General features: G+C 42.8%; 1 protein-coding gene across 9 annotated transcripts in view; it reads left to right on the top strand.

The window, feature by feature from the left end:
* CACNA1A (calcium voltage-gated channel subunit alpha1 A) overlaps positions 1-19,397 on the top strand; it is a 496,856-nt gene that overhangs the window by 305,807 nt on the left and 171,652 nt on the right. For all 9 annotated transcript variants that reach the window (XM_082255807.1, XM_082255800.1, XM_082255805.1 and 6 more), the window contains exons 21-24: positions 4,357-4,498; positions 7,552-7,681; positions 12,802-12,861; positions 14,897-15,003. In XM_082255807.1, the coding sequence (XP_082111933.1) occupies positions 4,357-4,498; positions 7,552-7,681; positions 12,802-12,861; positions 14,897-15,003 (439 nt within the window). The remainder of the gene's footprint in view (positions 1-4,356; positions 4,499-7,551; positions 7,682-12,801; positions 12,862-14,896; positions 15,004-19,397) is intronic.

The following is a 19,397-nucleotide window of genomic DNA, read 5'->3' as shown; positions in this document are numbered from 1 at the left end:
GTTGTTGATTTCAGGAGAGCGCACACTCAGCATGTTTCTCTGACCATCAACGGTGCGACTGTTGAGAGAGTGAGTAGCATAAAGTTTCTGGGTGTGCACATCACAGAGGACCTCTCCTGGACCGACAACACTGCAGCATTGGCCAAGAAATCACAGCAGCGTCTCTACTTTCTCCGCAAACTGAGGAGAGCCAGAGTCCCATCCCCCATCATGTACACTTTTTACAGAGGCACCATCGAGAGCATTCTGACCAGCTGCATCACTGTGTGGTATGGCACCTGCAACGCGTCTTGCTGGAAGATTCTGCAACGCATAGTGAGAGCAGCTGAGAAGATCATTGGTGTCTCTCTCCCTTCCCTTCAGGATATTTATGGAACCCGTCTCACTCGCAAAGCTTTATGCATTGCAGGTGATCCTACCCACCCACTACACAGCTTCTTCAGTCTGCTGCCATCAGGGAGGAGACTGCGGAGTCTCCAGGCCAGGACCAGCAGACTGAAGGACAGCTTTATCCATCAGGCTGTCAGGAAGCTGAACTCGCTCCGAACTTGCCCCTTTGTCCCTTTTCTGCCACAGGCACCATTGAACTGTGCTCCTTCCCTCCCCTAGATCCCATATCCATAGGTCCTTTAACCCCCTCCTCCCGCTAGTATTTGATGACTTGCACCAGTCACTTTGGCAGCATTGGTCTGCTCACTACCTCATTCATCATGGAAACTGAAGTCATTGGTCTGCACTTTATCTGCCATGTGCCCTGCGCTGTTTTTATTTAATCTTATTTTTATTTATTTTTTAGAGTTTTTATATGTTTAGGTTATATTGTTAGTGTTATCTGTATGCACCGGGGGTCTAAGAGTAATGTAATTTCGATTCTCTGTATGTATGTATTGTACATGTGGAAGAATTGACAATAAAGTAGATTTGACTTTGACTTCACTTGAACTTTTCGACCTTTTACCACATTTCAGGCTTCAAACGTAAAGATATAAAACTGTAATTTTTTTGTGAAGAATCAACAAGTGGGACACAATCATGAAGTGGAATGAAATTTATTGGATATTTCAAACTTTTTTAACAAATAAAAAACTGAAAAATTGGGCGTGCAAAATTATTCAGCCCCCTTAAGTTAATACTTTGTAGCGCCACCTTTTGCTGCGATTACAGCTGTAAGTTGCTTGGGGTATGTCTCTATCAGTTTTGCACATCGAGAGACTGAAATTTTTGCCCATTCCTACTTGCAACACAGCTGGAGCTCAGTGAGGTTGGATGGAGAGCGTTTGTGAACAGCAGTTTTCAGTTCTTTCCACAGATTCTCGATTGGATTCAGGTCTGGACTTTGACTTGGCCATTCTAACACCTGGATATGTTTATTTGTGAACCATTCCATTGTAGATTTTGCTTTATGTTTTGGATCATTGTCTTGTTGGAAGACAAATCTTCGTCCCAGTCTCAGGTCTTTTGCAGACTCCATCAGGTTTTCTTCCAGAATGGTCCTATATTTGGCTCCATCCATCTTCCCATCAATTTTAACCATCTTCCCTGCCCCTGCTGAAGAAAAGCAGGCCCAAACCATGATGCTGCCACCACCATGTTTGACAGTGGGGATGGTGTGTTCAGGGTGATGAGCTGTGTTGCTTTTACGCCAAACATAACGTTTTGCATTGTTGCCAAAAAGTTCGATTTTGGTTTCATCTGACCAGAGCACCTTCTTCCACATGTTTGGTGTGTCTCCCAGGTGGCTTGTGGCAAACTTTAAACGACACTTTTTATGGATATCTTTAAGAAATGGCTTCCTTCTTGCCACTCTTCCATAAAGACCAGATTTGTGCAGTATACGACTGATTGTTGTCCCATGGACAGAGTCTCCCACCTCAGCTGTAGATCTCTTCAGTTCATCCAGAGTGATCATGGGCCTCTTTGCAGCATCTCTGATCAGTCTTCTCCTTGTATGAGCTGAAAGTTTAAAGGGACAGCCAGGTCTTCGTAGATTTGCAGTGGTCTGATACTCCTTCCATTTCAATATTATCGCTTGCAGAGTGCTCCTTGGGATGTTTAAAGCTTGGGAAATCTTTTTGTATCCAAATCCAGCTTTAAACTTCTCCACAACAGTATCTCGGACCTGCCTGGTGTGTTCCTTGTTCTTCATGATGCTCTCTGCGCTTTAAACGGGCCTCTGAGACTATCACAGTGCAGGTGCATTTATACGGAGACTTGATTACACACAGGTGGATTCTATTTATCATCATTAGTCATTTAGGTCAACATTGGATCATTCAGAGATTCTCACTCAACTTCTGGAGAGAGTTTGCTGCACTGAAAGTAAAGGGGCTGAATAATTTTGCACGCCCAATTTTTCAGTTTTTTATTTGTTAAAAAAGTTTGAAATATCCAATAAATTTTGTTCCACTTCATGATTGTGTCCCACTTGTTGTTGATTCTTCACAAATAAATACAGTTTTATATCTTTATGTTTGAAGCCTGAAATGTGGCAAAAGGTCGAAAAGTTCAAGGGGGCCGAATACTTTCGCAAGGCACTGTATATTATTTTATTGTATCATTAATTATTTGGTCCTAAGTAGGGATAGAAATGATGATGCCATGATAGATCAGGCCATGCTTCCTTCAGTCAAGGCTCCCTTTCCCTAAAGGAGGTTCAAGGGGGCCTTCATTCTTGCTCTGTTGCATTCAGATGGCAAACTTGACATCATGTGCTGAGGGTAACAGAAATCATGTATTTGGAATGACAGTAGCTGCTGCATACACTACGATACAAATAAGTAACTCTTATGGGAAACAGAGTCAGTGACAAAGTGGTACGGTGCAGGAAAAATCTCCCCAGACCTGATTATTTTCATAAAACAACAAAGGTCAGCCTAGAAGATGAATTGCATCATAGTGCACAAATGTTATCCAAATCAGGTCATGCTCCCAAATTTAGAAGCACAGGAAACAACATACTACTCGATTATTCTTACTAGCTTTTAGTTGGTTCAGCACTGCCAGTCATCAGTTTTGTCCCAGGATAGGACCAACTCCCTCCTTGGTTTTACCTCTACATAGGCTATTCCCCCCTTCAGTCTATCATAAATGCTACTGCCAGACTTTCCAGAAAAAAATCCTGTAAAGTAAAAATGCTTTAAAAAATGTACAGTCAGGTCCATAAATATTGGGACATCGACACAATTCTAATCTTTTTTGGCTCTATACACCACCACAATGGATTTGAAATGAAACAAAGATGTGCTTTAACTGCAGACTTTCAGCTTTAATTTGAGGGTATTTACATCCAAATCAGGTGAAAGGTTTAGGAATTACAACAGTTTGTATATATGCCTCCCACTTTTTAAGGGACCAAAAGTAATGGGACAATCGGCTGTTCGGCTTTTCCATGGCCAGGTGTGTGTTATTCCATCATTATCCCAATTACAAGGAGCAGATAAAAGGTCCAGAGTTAATTTCAATTGTGCTATTTGCATTTGGAATCAGTTGCTGTCAACTCTCAATAGGAAATCCAAAGAGCTGTCACTATCAGTGAAGCAAGCCATCATTAGGCTGAAAAAACAAAAGAAACCCATCAGAGAGATAGCAAAAATATTAGGTGTGGCCAAATCAACTGTTTGGAACATCCTTAAAAAGAAAGAACGCACCGGTGAGCTCAGCAACACCAAAAGACCCGCCGAGTCTCTCACCGGTGCTCTCCACTGTTCCTTATTTCCGAATGCCCCCATAGCAAGCTGCACTTGAGTGGGCACGCTCCGCACGTGTGAAAGGGGCCTAACAGTGAATGATCTCAGAAGTATCTCAAAAGGATCTCAAATCCAAGCTGAATTCACCTGGATGCAAGATGCAATTGCCCATCGACCAAGGTTCTGACTCAGTAAAGTGTCTGGTAAGGGGATATAAATCACAAAAGTGGGATGAAAAAAAAATTACCAACTGTTTGGCATATAAGTCAATTCACACGTTTACTATAACTGTATAATTAATATTATATATAATATATATAATATATTAATATATTAGTTTAACATTACCAATGATTTATAGAAAAAGGCTGACAACAGCCTTTGGACTGTCACATTTGTCTACGTCAAATATATATATAAAGTATATCCATGTCCTATTGTCAACTGTACCGAGAACATTGCAAGCTTTCAAGGTATTAGCCAATAAATGTATGAATATCATATAAGGTCTTCATCCATCAGATCCATTTTCTTCAGAATGATAGTATATACTGTACATGACAGAAATAAGTAACCTTTTTTTGTTCCTGTTTGTTCGTTGTTTCTTCCTTGTTCAGTACTATAGTGTCTACTTCACTGTCTGTCTGTGTTCCTTTAACATTTATTTTAGTTAATAAAACAGTGGCAGTCTCCCCACTACCTCAGAAAGAGGATGAGAAGAAAGAAGAAGAAGAGGATGATGATGATGGTGGGAAGGGTCCAAAGCCAATGCCACCGTACAGTTCCATGTTTATTTTGTCAACTACAAATCCGTAAGTTTACAAATTAGCCTGTACCATGGCTCTCCTTTCATGCCTTCATCATCTTTGTTTATGCCTTTCTACAGTCATGTTTATTATTCCTGTACACAGATTTGTAGATACATCAATCACCGCTATGTAGAGAACAAAACCAGGTCTTGTGGGTAATTAGTAAGCTGATTACCAAACATTGCAAATGATGTTACATATGGATGCACAAGTGTATATAGGCATCAGGGCCGCTGATAAGCCAGTACAACTGGCCCTGTTGTACCGGGCCCGGTGTCCTCAGCTCAGCAGGGGGTCCAGGCCCCCACAGAGACAATCAGTCTGGTAGTAAAAGCTTGCACCAGTGGCAGAGCTCCCAGCATGTCAAAGTCCCGCCTGTCAAAATGATTGCTTGCTGGGCCCATCTACCATCCCAGCAACCAATCAGGTGCATGCAGGCCCTGGCATGAGGAAGATGTAACTTTCTCCTCCTGAGCTGCTCCACCTCCACTTTTAGTGCTGTACTTCCCACTGACAACGGAAGGGCTGGTAGTGTGAGGAGACCGGTCATATGGACCGGGACACGGCTAACGTAAGTGAGCAGAGCTCCTGCCATAGCTGCACACAAAGGAGGGGGGAGGGGTCACACAGGTCTATTCTAGAGAGAGGGAGGGCAGGCTTCCCCAGAGCTATTTACACTGACTGCAACCACACCATCCACAGTACTTGTCTGCAGTCTCTGACTGTCTCCTATATTATGCCTGCAGTCTCTGACTGTCTCCTGTATGATGCCTGCACTCTTTGACTGTCTCCTGTATGATGCCTGCGGTTTCTGACTGTCTCCTGTATGATGCCTACACTCTCTGACTGTCTCCTGTATGATGCCTGCACTCTCTGACTGTCTCCTGTATGATGCCTGCATTCTCTGACTGTCTCCTATATGATGCCTACACTCTCTGACTGTCTCCTGTATGATGCCTGCAGTCTCTGACTGTCTACTGTATGATGCCTACACTCTCTGACTGTCTCCTGTATGATGCCTGCACTCTCTGACTGTCTCCTGTATGATGCCTGCACTCTCTGACTGTCTCCTGTATGATGCCTGCACTCTCTGACTGTCTCCTGTATGATGCCTGCAGTCTCTGACTGTCTTCTGTATGATGCCTGCAGTCTCAGTCTCTGACTGTCTCCTGTATGATGCCTGCAGTCTCAGGCTGTCTCCTGTATTATGCCTGCAGTCTCAGTCTCTGACTGTCTCCTGTATGATGCCTGCAGTCCCAGTCTCTGATTGTCTCCTGTATGATGCCTGCAGTCTCAGTCTCTGATTGTCTCCTGTATGATGCCTACACTCTCTGACTTTCTCATGTATGATGCCTTCAGTCTCTGACTGTCTCTTGTATGATGCCTGCACTATCTCACTGTCTCCTTTATGGTGCCTACACTCTGTCTCCTGTATGATGCCTGCACTCTCTGACTGTCTCCTGTATGATGCCTGCACTCTCTGACTGTCTCCTGTATGATGCCTGAGGTCTCTGCCTGTCTCCTGTATGATGCCTGAGGTCTCTGACTGTCTTCTGTATAATGTCTGCAGTCTCTGACTGTCTCCTGTATGATGCCTGCACTGTCTGACTGTCTCCTGTATGATGCCTGCAGTCTCAGTCTCTGACTGTCTCCTGTATGATGCCTGCAGTCTCTTATTGTCTCCTGTAGCATGCCTGCAGTCTCTGACTGTCTCCTGTAGCATGCCTGCAGTCTCTGTGCCCGGGGGGGGGGGGTTTGGGGTGTGACATCATGGTTTACTCCACCAGGTGACACCAACCCTAGTGACGCCACTGCTCCCGCTCTGCTGCTCTTACTAGCAGTGGTGTAATTACTATTTTCTGGGCTCCTCTCTGATCTCGGTGCTGGTGCGAGTGCCGCAACTTTTTTTTTTTTTTAATCAACAATTTCAGGCACATTTGTATTCCGGGCCCAATCCACATGGTGGCTTAACTTCAAGTCCCAGCCGCCTGCCGCTGCGGCTGCCTATTTCCTTCCCTAGCAGAGTGATCTTCCTCCGCTCAGCTCTGAGTGGCTGTGAGGCGGGCGGTGGCAGCAAGCAGAGGCAGCTGACAGTTGGTTGTGAGTTTTATACTGCATTGCACTGCACACTGACTGCACAAATTTACTATGGATGGCATGGTGTGGTAATTGTACTGCGCTCTGCACATATTTACTATGGATGACATGGCGTGGCATGATAAATTATCACTTGAAGACAAACCTGCACATTGTTTCAAGGCGGGGTCTGGGGAGTGGCCAGGGATGGGCCTGAAGGGGGCCCCGTCAGGTAGGCTGTACAGGGCCCCATGATTTCTATCAGCGGCCCTGATGGGCATATACAAGACACTCCATAGCATCACTGTCAGTGCTGACACCATGGAACAGAAGGCTATCAGCCAAAAAATATTAAACTAATCATGAGTTCATGTTAATTTCTCAGGGTTTCTCCAATGGTCTGTTGTACTACCAAGGGGTTTAATATCAAGTCAAAATCACGGGTCTCAGACAATGAAATACAATAGGAAAAAAATTAGATGATGATTCTTACATGTATGCCCAACTCTAATACAATAGGAAAAAAAAAATTAGATGATGATTGTTACGTGTATATCCAACTCTAATACAACAGAACAGAAAGATTAGATGATGATTGGTGTGTGTATGTCCAACTCCACGCACAGATTTTCAGCTGATGCTTCTTGAGGCCAGTCTCAGGTGATACCGATTTATACATATATAATATGTAAAAATATGCTGTGCTGTCATGTCATTTTCTGCCCCTGAATCTGTCAACCTGTCATGATGTCAGATTCACAATTTAACCAAATATTTTGTCCCTTTGTCAGCTGCATGCTCTCACCTTATGATAAGGAAAAGTACATCTTGTCATTTGGTGGAACGGTGTCAGTGCTTAGTGATGCGTTGCAACTGCAGGATGCTGATCACTTCTCTGAATAGGGATTAAGAAAAGACACTCCTTTCTGTCATGTGGAGTCTTCTGTTCAGATCTTACATGTATATTCTCTTTATTGCAGTTTACGTCGACTGTGTCATTACATTGTAACTCTTCGATACTTTGAAATGTGTATCTTGCTGGTCATCGCCATGAGCAGTATAGCCCTTGCAGCAGAGGACCCAGTGTTTCCTGAGGCCACGAGAAATAATGTGAGTCACGAAATTATGTACTGATGCAATGTGTCTCTAGGGGGTTAAACAAATATGCCAATCATTTCCAAAGTTTCCATTAGGCTACCTCCCATGTTGCCCTTTATATTGGTCCATGAGTGCCTATCGGCAAATGCATCCTTGCTGGTGGCCTCCTTTTTTATTTAATTCAGTTTTTGCAGGTTTATTGACTGATTCAATAACTTTTTTGGTAAGGCTGTCTGTCCACATTTGTCCCATGCTCAGTTCCCCAACACCACTCTTTTTTTTTTTTCCACCATTTTCCTCCTTTTATATGCTCAGTGTAAATAAAAAGGCACAAAGATAGCCCAGAATGTGTGAAAGAGAGCTGAATATGAGCCTAAAATCTGTGCAGGGTGCACCTGTAGGTTTACAGACAAATCCCATGTATGCATACACTGTTTTGCACAAAAAGAGTTAATCAGCACAGGAAGATGAAGCTGTGCTGGGCACCCAGTGTGAGGCACACTGGCCTGACAGCCCGTTAATCATATCCGCCCTCCTGCAGCCCTGCTTACTTAGCAGTTCTCTCTCTCTCTGCGCATTGGATGGTCCAGTGGGGAAGGGAGAGAGGAAGAGATGGAGGGAGGAGAGTGCAGGCTGACTGAAATAATGGGAACATTGGCCCCAGTGGGATAAAAGAAGCTGAGAGTGGTGGATATAAATAGCACTTAATAGTGGTTATATATAACTAAATATATTTCTATATTTATGCATGCTTGCACAAACCTAAAGGACCTGTATACCTAAGTTACACGTTACTGCAGTGTAACAGATCTATTAATACAATTTCCAATTACATATGAAAATGTTCCACGAAATATCTGAATAATGCCTGCCAAAGGAACCCGACGTGTTGTTTAATAAGCCAGCATCTTTAATAATTTAATGTGACCCCGTTGCTACAGTGAAAAAACAGGAATTATCTTAAATGTACTGTACAGGACACAGGCTGAGTATTCTTATTCTAACCCTACCTCACTCCATGACTCATTTTGCTGGTGTCCTATGGTGATGGATCTCTTCTCCCTAATGGAAAATTACTCCTAGATTACCCACTTTATTGTATTACTATTGGATTCTTTTTAATAACTTAATACGACAATATTACTACAATAAAGAAACTGGATTATTTTGTACTGTAAAATCTATCTCTCGAAGTTTGTTATGGCAGCCAGGGTTCAGGTAAACAGACAACTGGGTTATACTGTTGCCTACTAGAGGATTTAGACAATGGCAAGCAAAATAGTCATTGGTCAACCAGGTATAACCCCTCCCACTCCCAGCATGGTTCTGTTTTGTAGAAAAGTAATAGGAGTAGATCACAAACACAGAGGGGTTGAACTTGTGTCCCCTAATGAACTGTTTTCTTTATAGTTCATTAGGAGACACAAGATTCAGTTCGTTTAGGACACTTAGGATGCCCAGAAGCAGTCCAACTGGGGAGTAGACACCACAGCAAATAAAGCTCTAACCAGCCTCCAAACAAACAGCATAAAACTTAGGGTAGCGTGCAACTCAAAGTGCTGCGGGACAGAATTTACTCCCAAAACTGGCATCAGAAGAGGCCAAGCATCTACCTGGTAAAACTTAGAAAACGTGAACAGAAATCTATGTGGCAGTCTTGCAAATCTGGGAAACAGTTGATTGATGTCTAAAGGCCCAAGAGCCCCATTTGGTAGACCCCACCAGGTGTCTGCCAGAAGCTTGACTAGGTCAGAGTACCAAATCTGCCTGGACCAGTTCAGAGCTATAAGGATTATCGGAATGCTTTCCACCTCAATCCTGCAAGGAGTTTCAAGGAAAGGAATGCATAGACCTGACTGTACTGATCCCATGGAATCACTAGAGCATTCATTGCTTCTGCAGAGGATCTCTGCATCTGAAGGCAAGTCTACAAGCCATGAAGTCCACATTCATCTACCACCACTTGTGACACAGGTCCTGAAACACTTTGGGATTTAGTTGACCATTTCCCTGGGTCCAGCTACTACCAGATGAGGTAGTCTGCTTGCAAATTGTGTCAAGGCATGGGATGTGAATAATGGACAAGGCTGGAATGTGGAATTGTGCCAAACTAGAATCCATTCTACCTGTATTGACACAATGGCACTTCTGGTTCCTTCCTGTTGATTGATGCACACCACTGCATTGTCCAACCGGATCTTAATCAGGTGAGTCTCTAGTCATAGTGTTTAGCACGGCAGGGAAAACCACATTGCTCGGAGCTCAAGATTCCGCAGATGACCAAGTCCTCTGCTCTGAAAAGTTGTCTAGGACTCCTCCCCAGCCCTTCAGGCTAGCATTCATGGTGATGATCCTCCAAGATAGTGGGAGAGAAGATTTTTCCAACTCCAGAGCTAGATTCCTATGTCACAACCTGGTTTTCATTGTCATGCGTATGGATATCTCTGGAAATTGCACTCCCCTGTCTCACACAGACTATTTTGTTGTAGCAGACTGGAGTAGAACTGAACAAAAGGGACTGCCTCGAAGGAGGCTAACATCAAGTCCAGAATTCTAATGCAGAATCACAAAATGGGATGGCTCCTGGATTTTAGAGTCCGAGAAGAAGAACTCTGGCTTTAGCACTGTTTAGAACTAAACTCAGTGGTTTGTTGGTTCCAGCAACAATTTCTGAAGGTTCAGAACCCAACTAAACCTTTTTGGAGCACCCTCAGTAGGTACAGTCAGTGTTTTTTGTTGAGGTAGAGATTGCCAGATTCACAGTAGGAACAGCCCACTTTTAACCGCTTGCCGACCGCCGCAAGTAGATTTACTGCGGCGGTCAGCCCCGGCCAGGCAGAGTGACGTTAATTAACGTCACTAGCCTGGGAGGGTCTGGGGAGCGAGCGCGCGCCCGCGGACCCCCCCGCGCGTGTGACTGGCGAACCCGATGTCCGCCGGTCACTCGGCGATCGTCGGGGGAGAGGGAGAAAGTCAGGCAGCTTGTGTAAACAAGCTGCCTGTCATTCTCCTCGGTGTAAAAACACTGATCACACGGATCTACTATGTAGATCCGTTGATCAGTGTCCTTACAGCTCAAGCCACAGCCAATCACAGTAGAAAGCACGCCCCTAGGGACACACACAGCCCCTCCCTCCCAAATAAAGTTAACCCCTTCACTACCAGTGTATTTTTACAGTAACAGTGCATATATATAGCACTGATTACTGTAGAAATGTCACTGGTAACCCCAAAAGTGTCAAAAATGTCAGTCAAGGGTCCGATCTGTCCGCCGCAATGTCGCAGTACCGCAAAAAAATCGCAGATCGCCGCCATTACGCGTTAAAAAAAAAAAACAACAAAAATGACAAAAATCTTTCCCTTTGTTAGTAAACGCGATAACTTTTGCGCAAACCAATAAAAATACGCTTTTTGTGATTTTTTTTTTTACCAAACATAGGTAGGATAAAACAAATTGGCCGAAAATGTTAAAAAATTTAGATTTTTACATTTTTTTTGGGGGGAATTTCATATAAAAAAAATGTGAAAAATATTGTTATTTTTGCAAAATTTACGCTCTTTTTTTGTTTATAGCGCAAAAAGTAAAAAGTGCACAGGTGATCAAATACCACCAAAAGAAAGCTCTGTTTGTGGGGAAAAAAGAATGTCAAATTAATTTAGGTACAGCGTCACACGACCGCGCAATTGTCCGTTAAATTCACGCAGTGCCGAATCGCAAAATACCCCCTGGTCGTTTAGCAGCCAAATCCTCCGGGGCCTAAGTGGTTAAAAAAAATATCCATGAAGTAAATATTGAACTGAAAAATATTTGGAAAGAGTAAATAATGTATCAGGAGTGTTCCAGACTCTGTAAAAAAAAAAAAAAAAGATGAAGTAAAGAGTGTACTGGGAAAGTTTTGGCAGTTTAGGCCCTTTTAAGGATCCCAGACTGGTAATAGCACTAGTAGAAGCTGTAGACCTAATTTAGGAAGTGTTCACTTCAGCCTATTCTCTCCTGCCATCTATGGGGTTGATTTACTATGACTGGAGAGTGCAAAATCTGGTGCAGCTGTGCATGGTAGCCAATCAGCTTCTAACTTCAGCTTGTTAAATAATTAAGCTTTGACAAAAAAACAAACAAACTGGAAGTTGATTGGTTTCTATGCAGATCCACACCAGATTTTGCACTCTCCAGTTTTAGTAAATCAACCCCTATGACATGCTACTGGCCCATCAAAATAATGGGTAGCCTCACTGGGCAATACCAGTGCTGGGAGAGGGGCAAAATACACTAACATTTTGGTGCTGTGAAGGCAAACGGAGTATGCATTAACCTTCCTAGCGGTATTCCCGAGCATGACGCTCGGGGTTAAATTTCATAGCCAAAAGCGGTAACCCCGAGCCACACTCGGGGTACCGCTAGGAAGATCACTGGATCCTGAAAGCAGGGTTACTTACCTTGTCACCGGGATCCTGCGATGTATCTCGGCGGTGTCTGGCGGCGGATCTTCCTCCCGATCCTCTCCGTGCCCCAGCTTCCGTCTCCTGCGATGTGACGTTTGCAGGGGGGGTGGAACCGGCGGCAAATTCAAATGTAAAACACACCAAACACACTGATACAATGCAAAATAAAAAAAAATCACATTAGTTTGCCCCCCCCCCCCAGTGCCCTTTCCTGCAGTTTTGCTGTACTTTATATATATATACATATATATATATATATATATATATATATATATATATACGTATATGTATATATACAGTATATATATATATATATATATATATATATATATATGTATACATACATACATACTTTAACTTATTTATAGTTTTTTATTATATTATAATTTATGATTTTGTGTTTCAAACTTTATCATACCCAAGATGTTATAAAGAAGAACGCACAGTAAAAAAAAATCATGTGTAATTGTTGGTTTGGGCTGCTCATTCTTAAGAATTACTAGCAAAATAATGGTACCGTTTTCAGCACCTAAAATCCGAAAGAATCATACCGCCAGGGAGGTTAGGTTGTTTTCTATAAAGTCCAGGGTGTTGGGAAGTTTATTGTGAAGGAAATAAATTTGGTACATTTTTAATTAAAACATCTGTTTACATTATCAATGGGTTAATTACATTTTCTCTGCCTACAGGTTTTGCGTTATTTTGACTATGTGTTTACTGGTGTCTTCACCTTTGAAATGATTATTAAGGTAAGAATAAGATGAACAGCAGCAAAATGCAAGGATCTTACATACAGGGGTCCACCATTTTATGTTCAGGATGAGGAACATGGATGGTAGCTAGGATATTAGAGATGTAGGACCATTATGTTGGTGATATAAATGCACCTAAAAATAAAACAAGTTCACATAACTGTAACCCATATAAACCACGGTTTCTATGAATTTGTGCTTGCTAGGTTGTACAGTGAGGTCATGGTAAGAGAATGTGGTAGCACTGAACGAAGCATAAAGCCTTTACTAAAATACTGTACACATATAGTGGCACGTTATTGCCCCCACATTTATTAAACTTGCAAAAGTCAAGGGGTTTATTTCTCACAGTAAGATACAAAGAACGATGAAAATAAGCCAACTGTGCATTTCAAATTAGAGTGCCATTTATTTGAACCCAATTACACCCATGTAATGACTTAGAAGTGGTAGACAATTTGTAGAAATTGAGGGGATTCCCTTCTTAGATAGTTAGGTGTCTTTATTTACACTCAATTCCCATTCTGGAGACAGCTGTAAAATGCTGGATTTCCCAACACTTTCTATCTCAGCAACACTGCTCATAAGGACAAATAGGCAAGGTGAATCTCTCCATCAGGGACATAGATAGCAATAGAAATTGACCAAGGTTTTAATCCTTCTTTGCTACATCCCACCAGTGGTGGTCAACTTACCCAATATAGGGGGCCTACCCTTACATTGCCAAAAGGCCACACATATTTAGTAAATGTAATGCTACAACAAGCTATTAAACACTGCAGACATGCAACAGAAGATGATCAGAGATTATGGGCATGCTACAAGAGATAAACAGAGACTGCAAACATGCTACAGGAGATGATCAGAGACCATCCATGACCAAACATGCTATAGGAGTTATTTGAGACAAGCATCACAAATTAATCATAGACCGGCCTGCATAGAGCCCTAACCTCTGCCCTTTTTAACACCTTTGGGAGTGAGCTCACACTTTTACCATTTAGTGTAATTGCCCTGGTATACTGTAAGACATTTTGCTAGACAAGGTGTCTCTGCTAAATAGCCCAGCTTTCCCTTCATGGCAGAGTGAGAAGCTTGAGTATCAAAGAATTCCATAGTAGAGACATCCTGTTGTGGAGCCAGTTAAGTGGTTTGAACATATTAGATGGATACTTATTGTCAGGGCCGGTGCTACCACTAGGCGAACTAGGCAGCGAGCCGCCTAGGGCGCACTGCCACCTTGGGCGCAACCATGGAGAGTGCCACATTACTCTCCTGTCACCTCCTCATCTCTGGTAGGTGCCACCTATAGAGAGGGGGGCTGTGTTTACAGGAAGGGGGCGTAGGGTTAAAGGGGGGCAGTGTGTATAGGAAGGGGGGTGTAGGGCTAAAGGGGGGCAGTGTGTGCAGGAAGGGGGTGTAGGGCTAAAGGGGGGCAGTGTGTGCAAGAAGGGGCTTTAGCGTTAAAGGAGGGCAGTGTGTACAGGGAGGGCGTGTAGTGTTAAAGGGGGGCAGTGTGTACAGGAAGGGGGGTGTAGCATTAAAGGGGGGCAGTTTGTGCAGGGAGGGCGTGTGGTGTTAAAGGGGGCAGTGTGTACATGAAGGGGGGTGTAGCGTTAAAGGAGGGCAGTGTGTGCAGGGAGGGCGTGTAGTGTTAAAGGGGGGCAGTGTGTACAGAAAGGGGGTGTAGTGTAGCATTAAAGGGGGGCAGTTTGTGCAGGAAGGGGGTGTAGCGTTAAAGAAGGGCAGTGTGTGTAGGGAGGGGGGTGTAGGGTTAAAGAGGGGGGCATTATGTGCAGGAAGGGGGGCAATGTGTACAGTTTTTTTTTGGGGGGTGCAAGTAGCTGGTCTTGCCTAGGGCGCAAAATAGTCTAGCACCGGCCCTGCTTATTGTTTGGCTTCAGCTCCAGGTGAGAGGAGGCTTTCAGGCAGTCCCGTGGAAAGTATAGAATAATCAGAAGAATAATGTTGATCAAAAATACTAATGATGAGATTGTTTTCTTGGATTTCAACATCAATCTTTCTTCCCTAGATGGTGGATCTGGGTCTCATTCTCCACCAGGGAGCCTACTTCAGAGACCTGTGGAACATTCTTGATTTCATCGTAGTTAGTGGTGCTCTGGTTGCGTTTGCTTTCTCGTAAGTTCCCTAACTCTTCATAAATTTGTGGCTCATTGCTCACAGTTTTAATTACTGTGATAACTTTTCCTAAATAAATTTGAGGAGTTTTTTTTTTATATCTTGGTGTAATTTAGTGAGAATAATCTTACATAGCGTATGAAAAAAAATGCCATGTTTATGGCTTGTTCAACATCTGAAAATGTTTACTTTATTGATGTACACATTCCTATTTATCAGTTTCTATTAAAGCAGAACTGCAGCATGCAATTCACCTTCAAAAACCACATAGTTTATAAAGAATGTCTGTCAATGCACTTACCACAAAACATTTACAAAGCTGTCTGTCACATTTCCTCCCATTCTTTTTTGCTGCTGGTGCCAAGTTTTTCATGCATGCATCTGAGAGTGCATCTGTCATTTGTGTATGAGATCCCATTGTACCTACAAAGTCATCATGCGTAAGTGCTTTACCATAGCAACCAATGCAAAATGTTGTACAGTTAGGGACAGACCTTCTCTGGATGATGGTAAAGTGACTGTAACCCTAGCTTGCTAAATTCCTCACCAAGGCATCACCAAGATGCCCGGCATAGAATCAGCAATACATATACATGGCAGGAAGGCCTTTTAAAAGCAACCATGGATAGATACATACCATAGCTTTCTTTACTACAGTTTGCTTGTCATACTACTTTTCCACTTTATAGTCAGTAAATTTGTGCTGATTATATTCCCAGTGACAGCATCATCCTCCCTGCTATTCCTACTAACTCTTTCCATCTACATAAACCTTAGCCTCACCCAAGCTTACAAATTTATGGAGTATGTTTCTGAGCTCCAGAAAATCTTTACCACTGGGGAAGTTGCATCTTGCTTGCACATTTATCCGCCATTTAAAGTTTATTAATTGATTTCATCACTTTGCATATTTGTATTTGCAGTTTTACATATCTTTAATTTTTGCTATTTCACACGTGCACACAATTTGATGTCTAGATGTATTTACACTATGTATTATATTGTACATTGTGTTTATATACATTTAGAAAAACAATGGTGTTCTATTGAAAATATCGTTTTTCTAAAATTATGTAACAATCTTACAACAAATACAAAATTAAGGATACTATATATAATCCTGTATGCTCTCTGATTTCAGAAATGTTTGTTTTATCTTTGCAAATAAAAATTGGAACAGTTTGCCGGGGAGGTTTAGGCACATAAAGAAAGAAGATTCCTAATAAGATAATAGGAATTTTGACTTACCTATAAATTCCTTACCTTGAAGTACAGTACGGGACACAGGACTGGTATTCATAGGCCATAGGTTATTTGCTTCTACTTTCATGAGGCTCCAATTTTTTCACAACCAAAAAGGAGTGCTCCAGACACAGAATTAAAACTCCAAAATGCAGAATCAAGTGAAAATCCTAATCATACAGTATAGGTGTAACGCTCCTGCGTTTTTAGTATAGGCTGGATTTGCAGCTGCAAAATCTCCACTCAGTAGTCATGTAGAGATGTGTTGAATACCAGATCCAACTCTCCAGGACTCATCACCGTGGGCCTGTCAGCTTCAACATACAGATATATACACACTCAATGAGATGTTCCTGGAGTGATAGGATGTATATGATAGTATGAAGGTGATGTGCTGAAGGGACAGGTGTGAACAGTGACAAGGATGGTAATCACTTGATAGGTTTGTATAGGAGAGTTCAAGATGGTATTTAGGAATGCAGATAGGTTAGTATCGAGTATGCTAACAGGTGGTGAGGACAGCAGATGACAAATACAGGATAGACTAACCCAGTGCAAGGATAGATAGTAGTAGACAGGAGAGCTAGCAATCTATGCAGCAGTGCAGATGATAGATGGTAGTAGGCTCAAGAGCTAGCAATCTATGTAATAGTGCAGATGATAGGATAGTATGGATAGGTAGTAACAGTCCTTAATGTGCATAGGTAGATAGTGCAATAAGGTTATGGAGGGTTCCCCTGCGGGGTACTTATCACTTGTAATGTTAGTAGTTTAGAGAGGTCCAGTAGATAAGGAATGATCCGGTAGCGAGATACAGGGATCAGTAGCGAGGTTCCGGTCTGCTCCAGGTAAAGGGAATAGCTGGAGGTTCCGATCGAGAGACAGGCTTGAAAGCATGTGGATAACAAGGCAGGTTGAACGAACAATGTGAGTGAGACCGCCGGCGGTTGAAATAGCCGCTCTGCGGCGCTCAGCAGTGACATCATCGTTCTTAAAGGTATATGCGTACCACCTGAAGAGAAAGGTGGGACGCATTACAGAGAAAGTGGTGATTAAGGGTACCGGAGGTACCAGAATCTTACAGTACCCCCCCCTTAAGGCCGGCTCCGGAAGGCCTATAGGACAGGTTTCTCTGGGTGTTTCGAGTGAAAGTTCCGTATAAGTCTAGGCGCATGAATATCAGAGGTATCTAGCCAGGTGTCGTCTTGGGGTCCATAGTTCTTCCATCTTATGAGATACTGGAGTCTTCCTCTATGGATGCGGGAATCCAAAATTTCCTTGATCTCGTACTCTTCTCCGCCTTCAACTTGTATTGGAGGTGGAGGCAAGATGGTAGGCCTTATTCCTTGGTTAGGAACATGGGGCTTCAGTAGCGACACATGGAAGATGGGATGGATCTTGAGATCTGCTGGTAGGGTGAGCTGTACTGCAGCTTTTCCGATAAGTTTTTTAATTGGGAAGGGTCCCAAAAATAAAGGTCCAAGCTTCTTGCTAGGGATTTTTAATCTTAAGTTCTTTGTCGATAGCCAAACAAGGTCCCCAATAGCATACTGAGGAGAAGGTCTTCTACGAAGGTCGTAGTACTTTTTTTGTTGACTGTGAGCATGTGATATAGTGGTATTGAGTAAACCCAAAGAGTCTTTTATTTGGGTAAGGTAATCCGAGGCTACTGGGTTACTCGATGGCAGGATGCGTGGTGGAAGAAGAGTGGGATGAAACCCATAGTTCAAGTAGAACGGACTTTGCTTCGTAGTACTGTGGGTTGCGTTGTTGTAAGCAAATTCTGCTAGAGGAAGGAGATCCACCCAATCACCCTGCAAGTATGATGTGTAGCAACGTAGATATTGCTCAATGCACTGGTTGACTCTTTCAGTCTGTCCGTTGGTCTGAGGATGGTAGGGAGAAGTGAACTTTCGCTCAATGCGTAAAATTTGACAAAGTGCTTGCCAAAATTTAGAGATGAATTGTGAACCACGGTCGGACAAAAGAGTTTTTGGAATTCCATGCAACTTAAACACATGTTTCATCAGTAGTTCCGCTGTTTGTTTAGATGAAGGTAGTCTACGGATAGCAATGAAATGTGCCATCTTTGTCAAGTGGTCCACTGACACTAGGATGGTATTAAATCCTTTAGAGGGTGGTAGTTCTACTATGAAATCTAAGGACACAACTTCCCATGGAACCTGGGGTATTGGTAGACTACAAAGTAGTCCAGATGGTTTTGTAGTGTCAATTTTGGACCTTGCACAGATGTCACATGAAGAAACAAATTTTTGTACAGACGTCTTCATATCAGGCCACCAAAACTGCCTGGTGAGCAAATTAAAAGTTTTCGTTATACCCATATGTCCTGCCATGGGCACATCATGCGATAACTCCAAGATCTTGGTGCGCATAGTAGGGGGTATGTAGAGTTTGTCATTGTAATAGAGGAAGCCTTCTGCATCAGTACTTAGTTGTGGTGGAGGTGAATCCATTCTTATACTGTGCAAAATCTCTTCCTTCAAGGAACGGACAACACCAATAATGCGTTCATAGGGTATTATGGGAATGGAAGGGATTTCGGCGCAGTTATCTTCGGTTAATCGTGATAGCGCATCCGCTTTTTTATTTTTGTCTGCAGGCGTGTAGGTCACTAGGAAATTAAATCTTAAAAAGAATAATGACCATCGTACCTGCCGGTGGGAGAGAGTCTTGTTAGTCTGGAGGTATTGAAGGTTTTTATGATCTGTATATATGAGTATTGGTAACTGGGTACCTTCGAGCAGATGTCGCCAATTCTCCAGTGCCAGTTTTATGGCAAGCAACTCCTTTTCACCCACTGGGTAATTCACCTCTGGGCTGCTTAGTGATTTTGAAAAGAAAGCAACTGGGTGGAGTGATGAAGTGTTTGTTGGTCGTTGGGAGAGAACTGCTCCTACTGCCATATTTGACGCATCTACCTCTAGAATATATTGGAGGGATGGGTCTGGATGGCGTAGTATGGGAGCAGAAGTAAAGCTTGATTTTAACAAGCAGAAAGCTTGATTTGCTTCTTCTGACCATTTGAATGGTTTTTTTATACTTGTCAGTTGTGTGAGAGGTCTCACAATAGCGGAAAAGTTCTTGATGAACTTCCTATAGAAGTTCGAGAATCCAAGGAATCGCTGTAG

This window comes from Pelophylax lessonae, assembly GCF_965119305.1.
Source record: "Pelophylax lessonae genome assembly, chromosome: 4".
NCBI lineage: Eukaryota > Metazoa > Chordata > Amphibia > Anura > Ranidae > Pelophylax > Pelophylax lessonae.
This window is presented reverse-complemented; position numbering and strand designations above follow the sequence as displayed.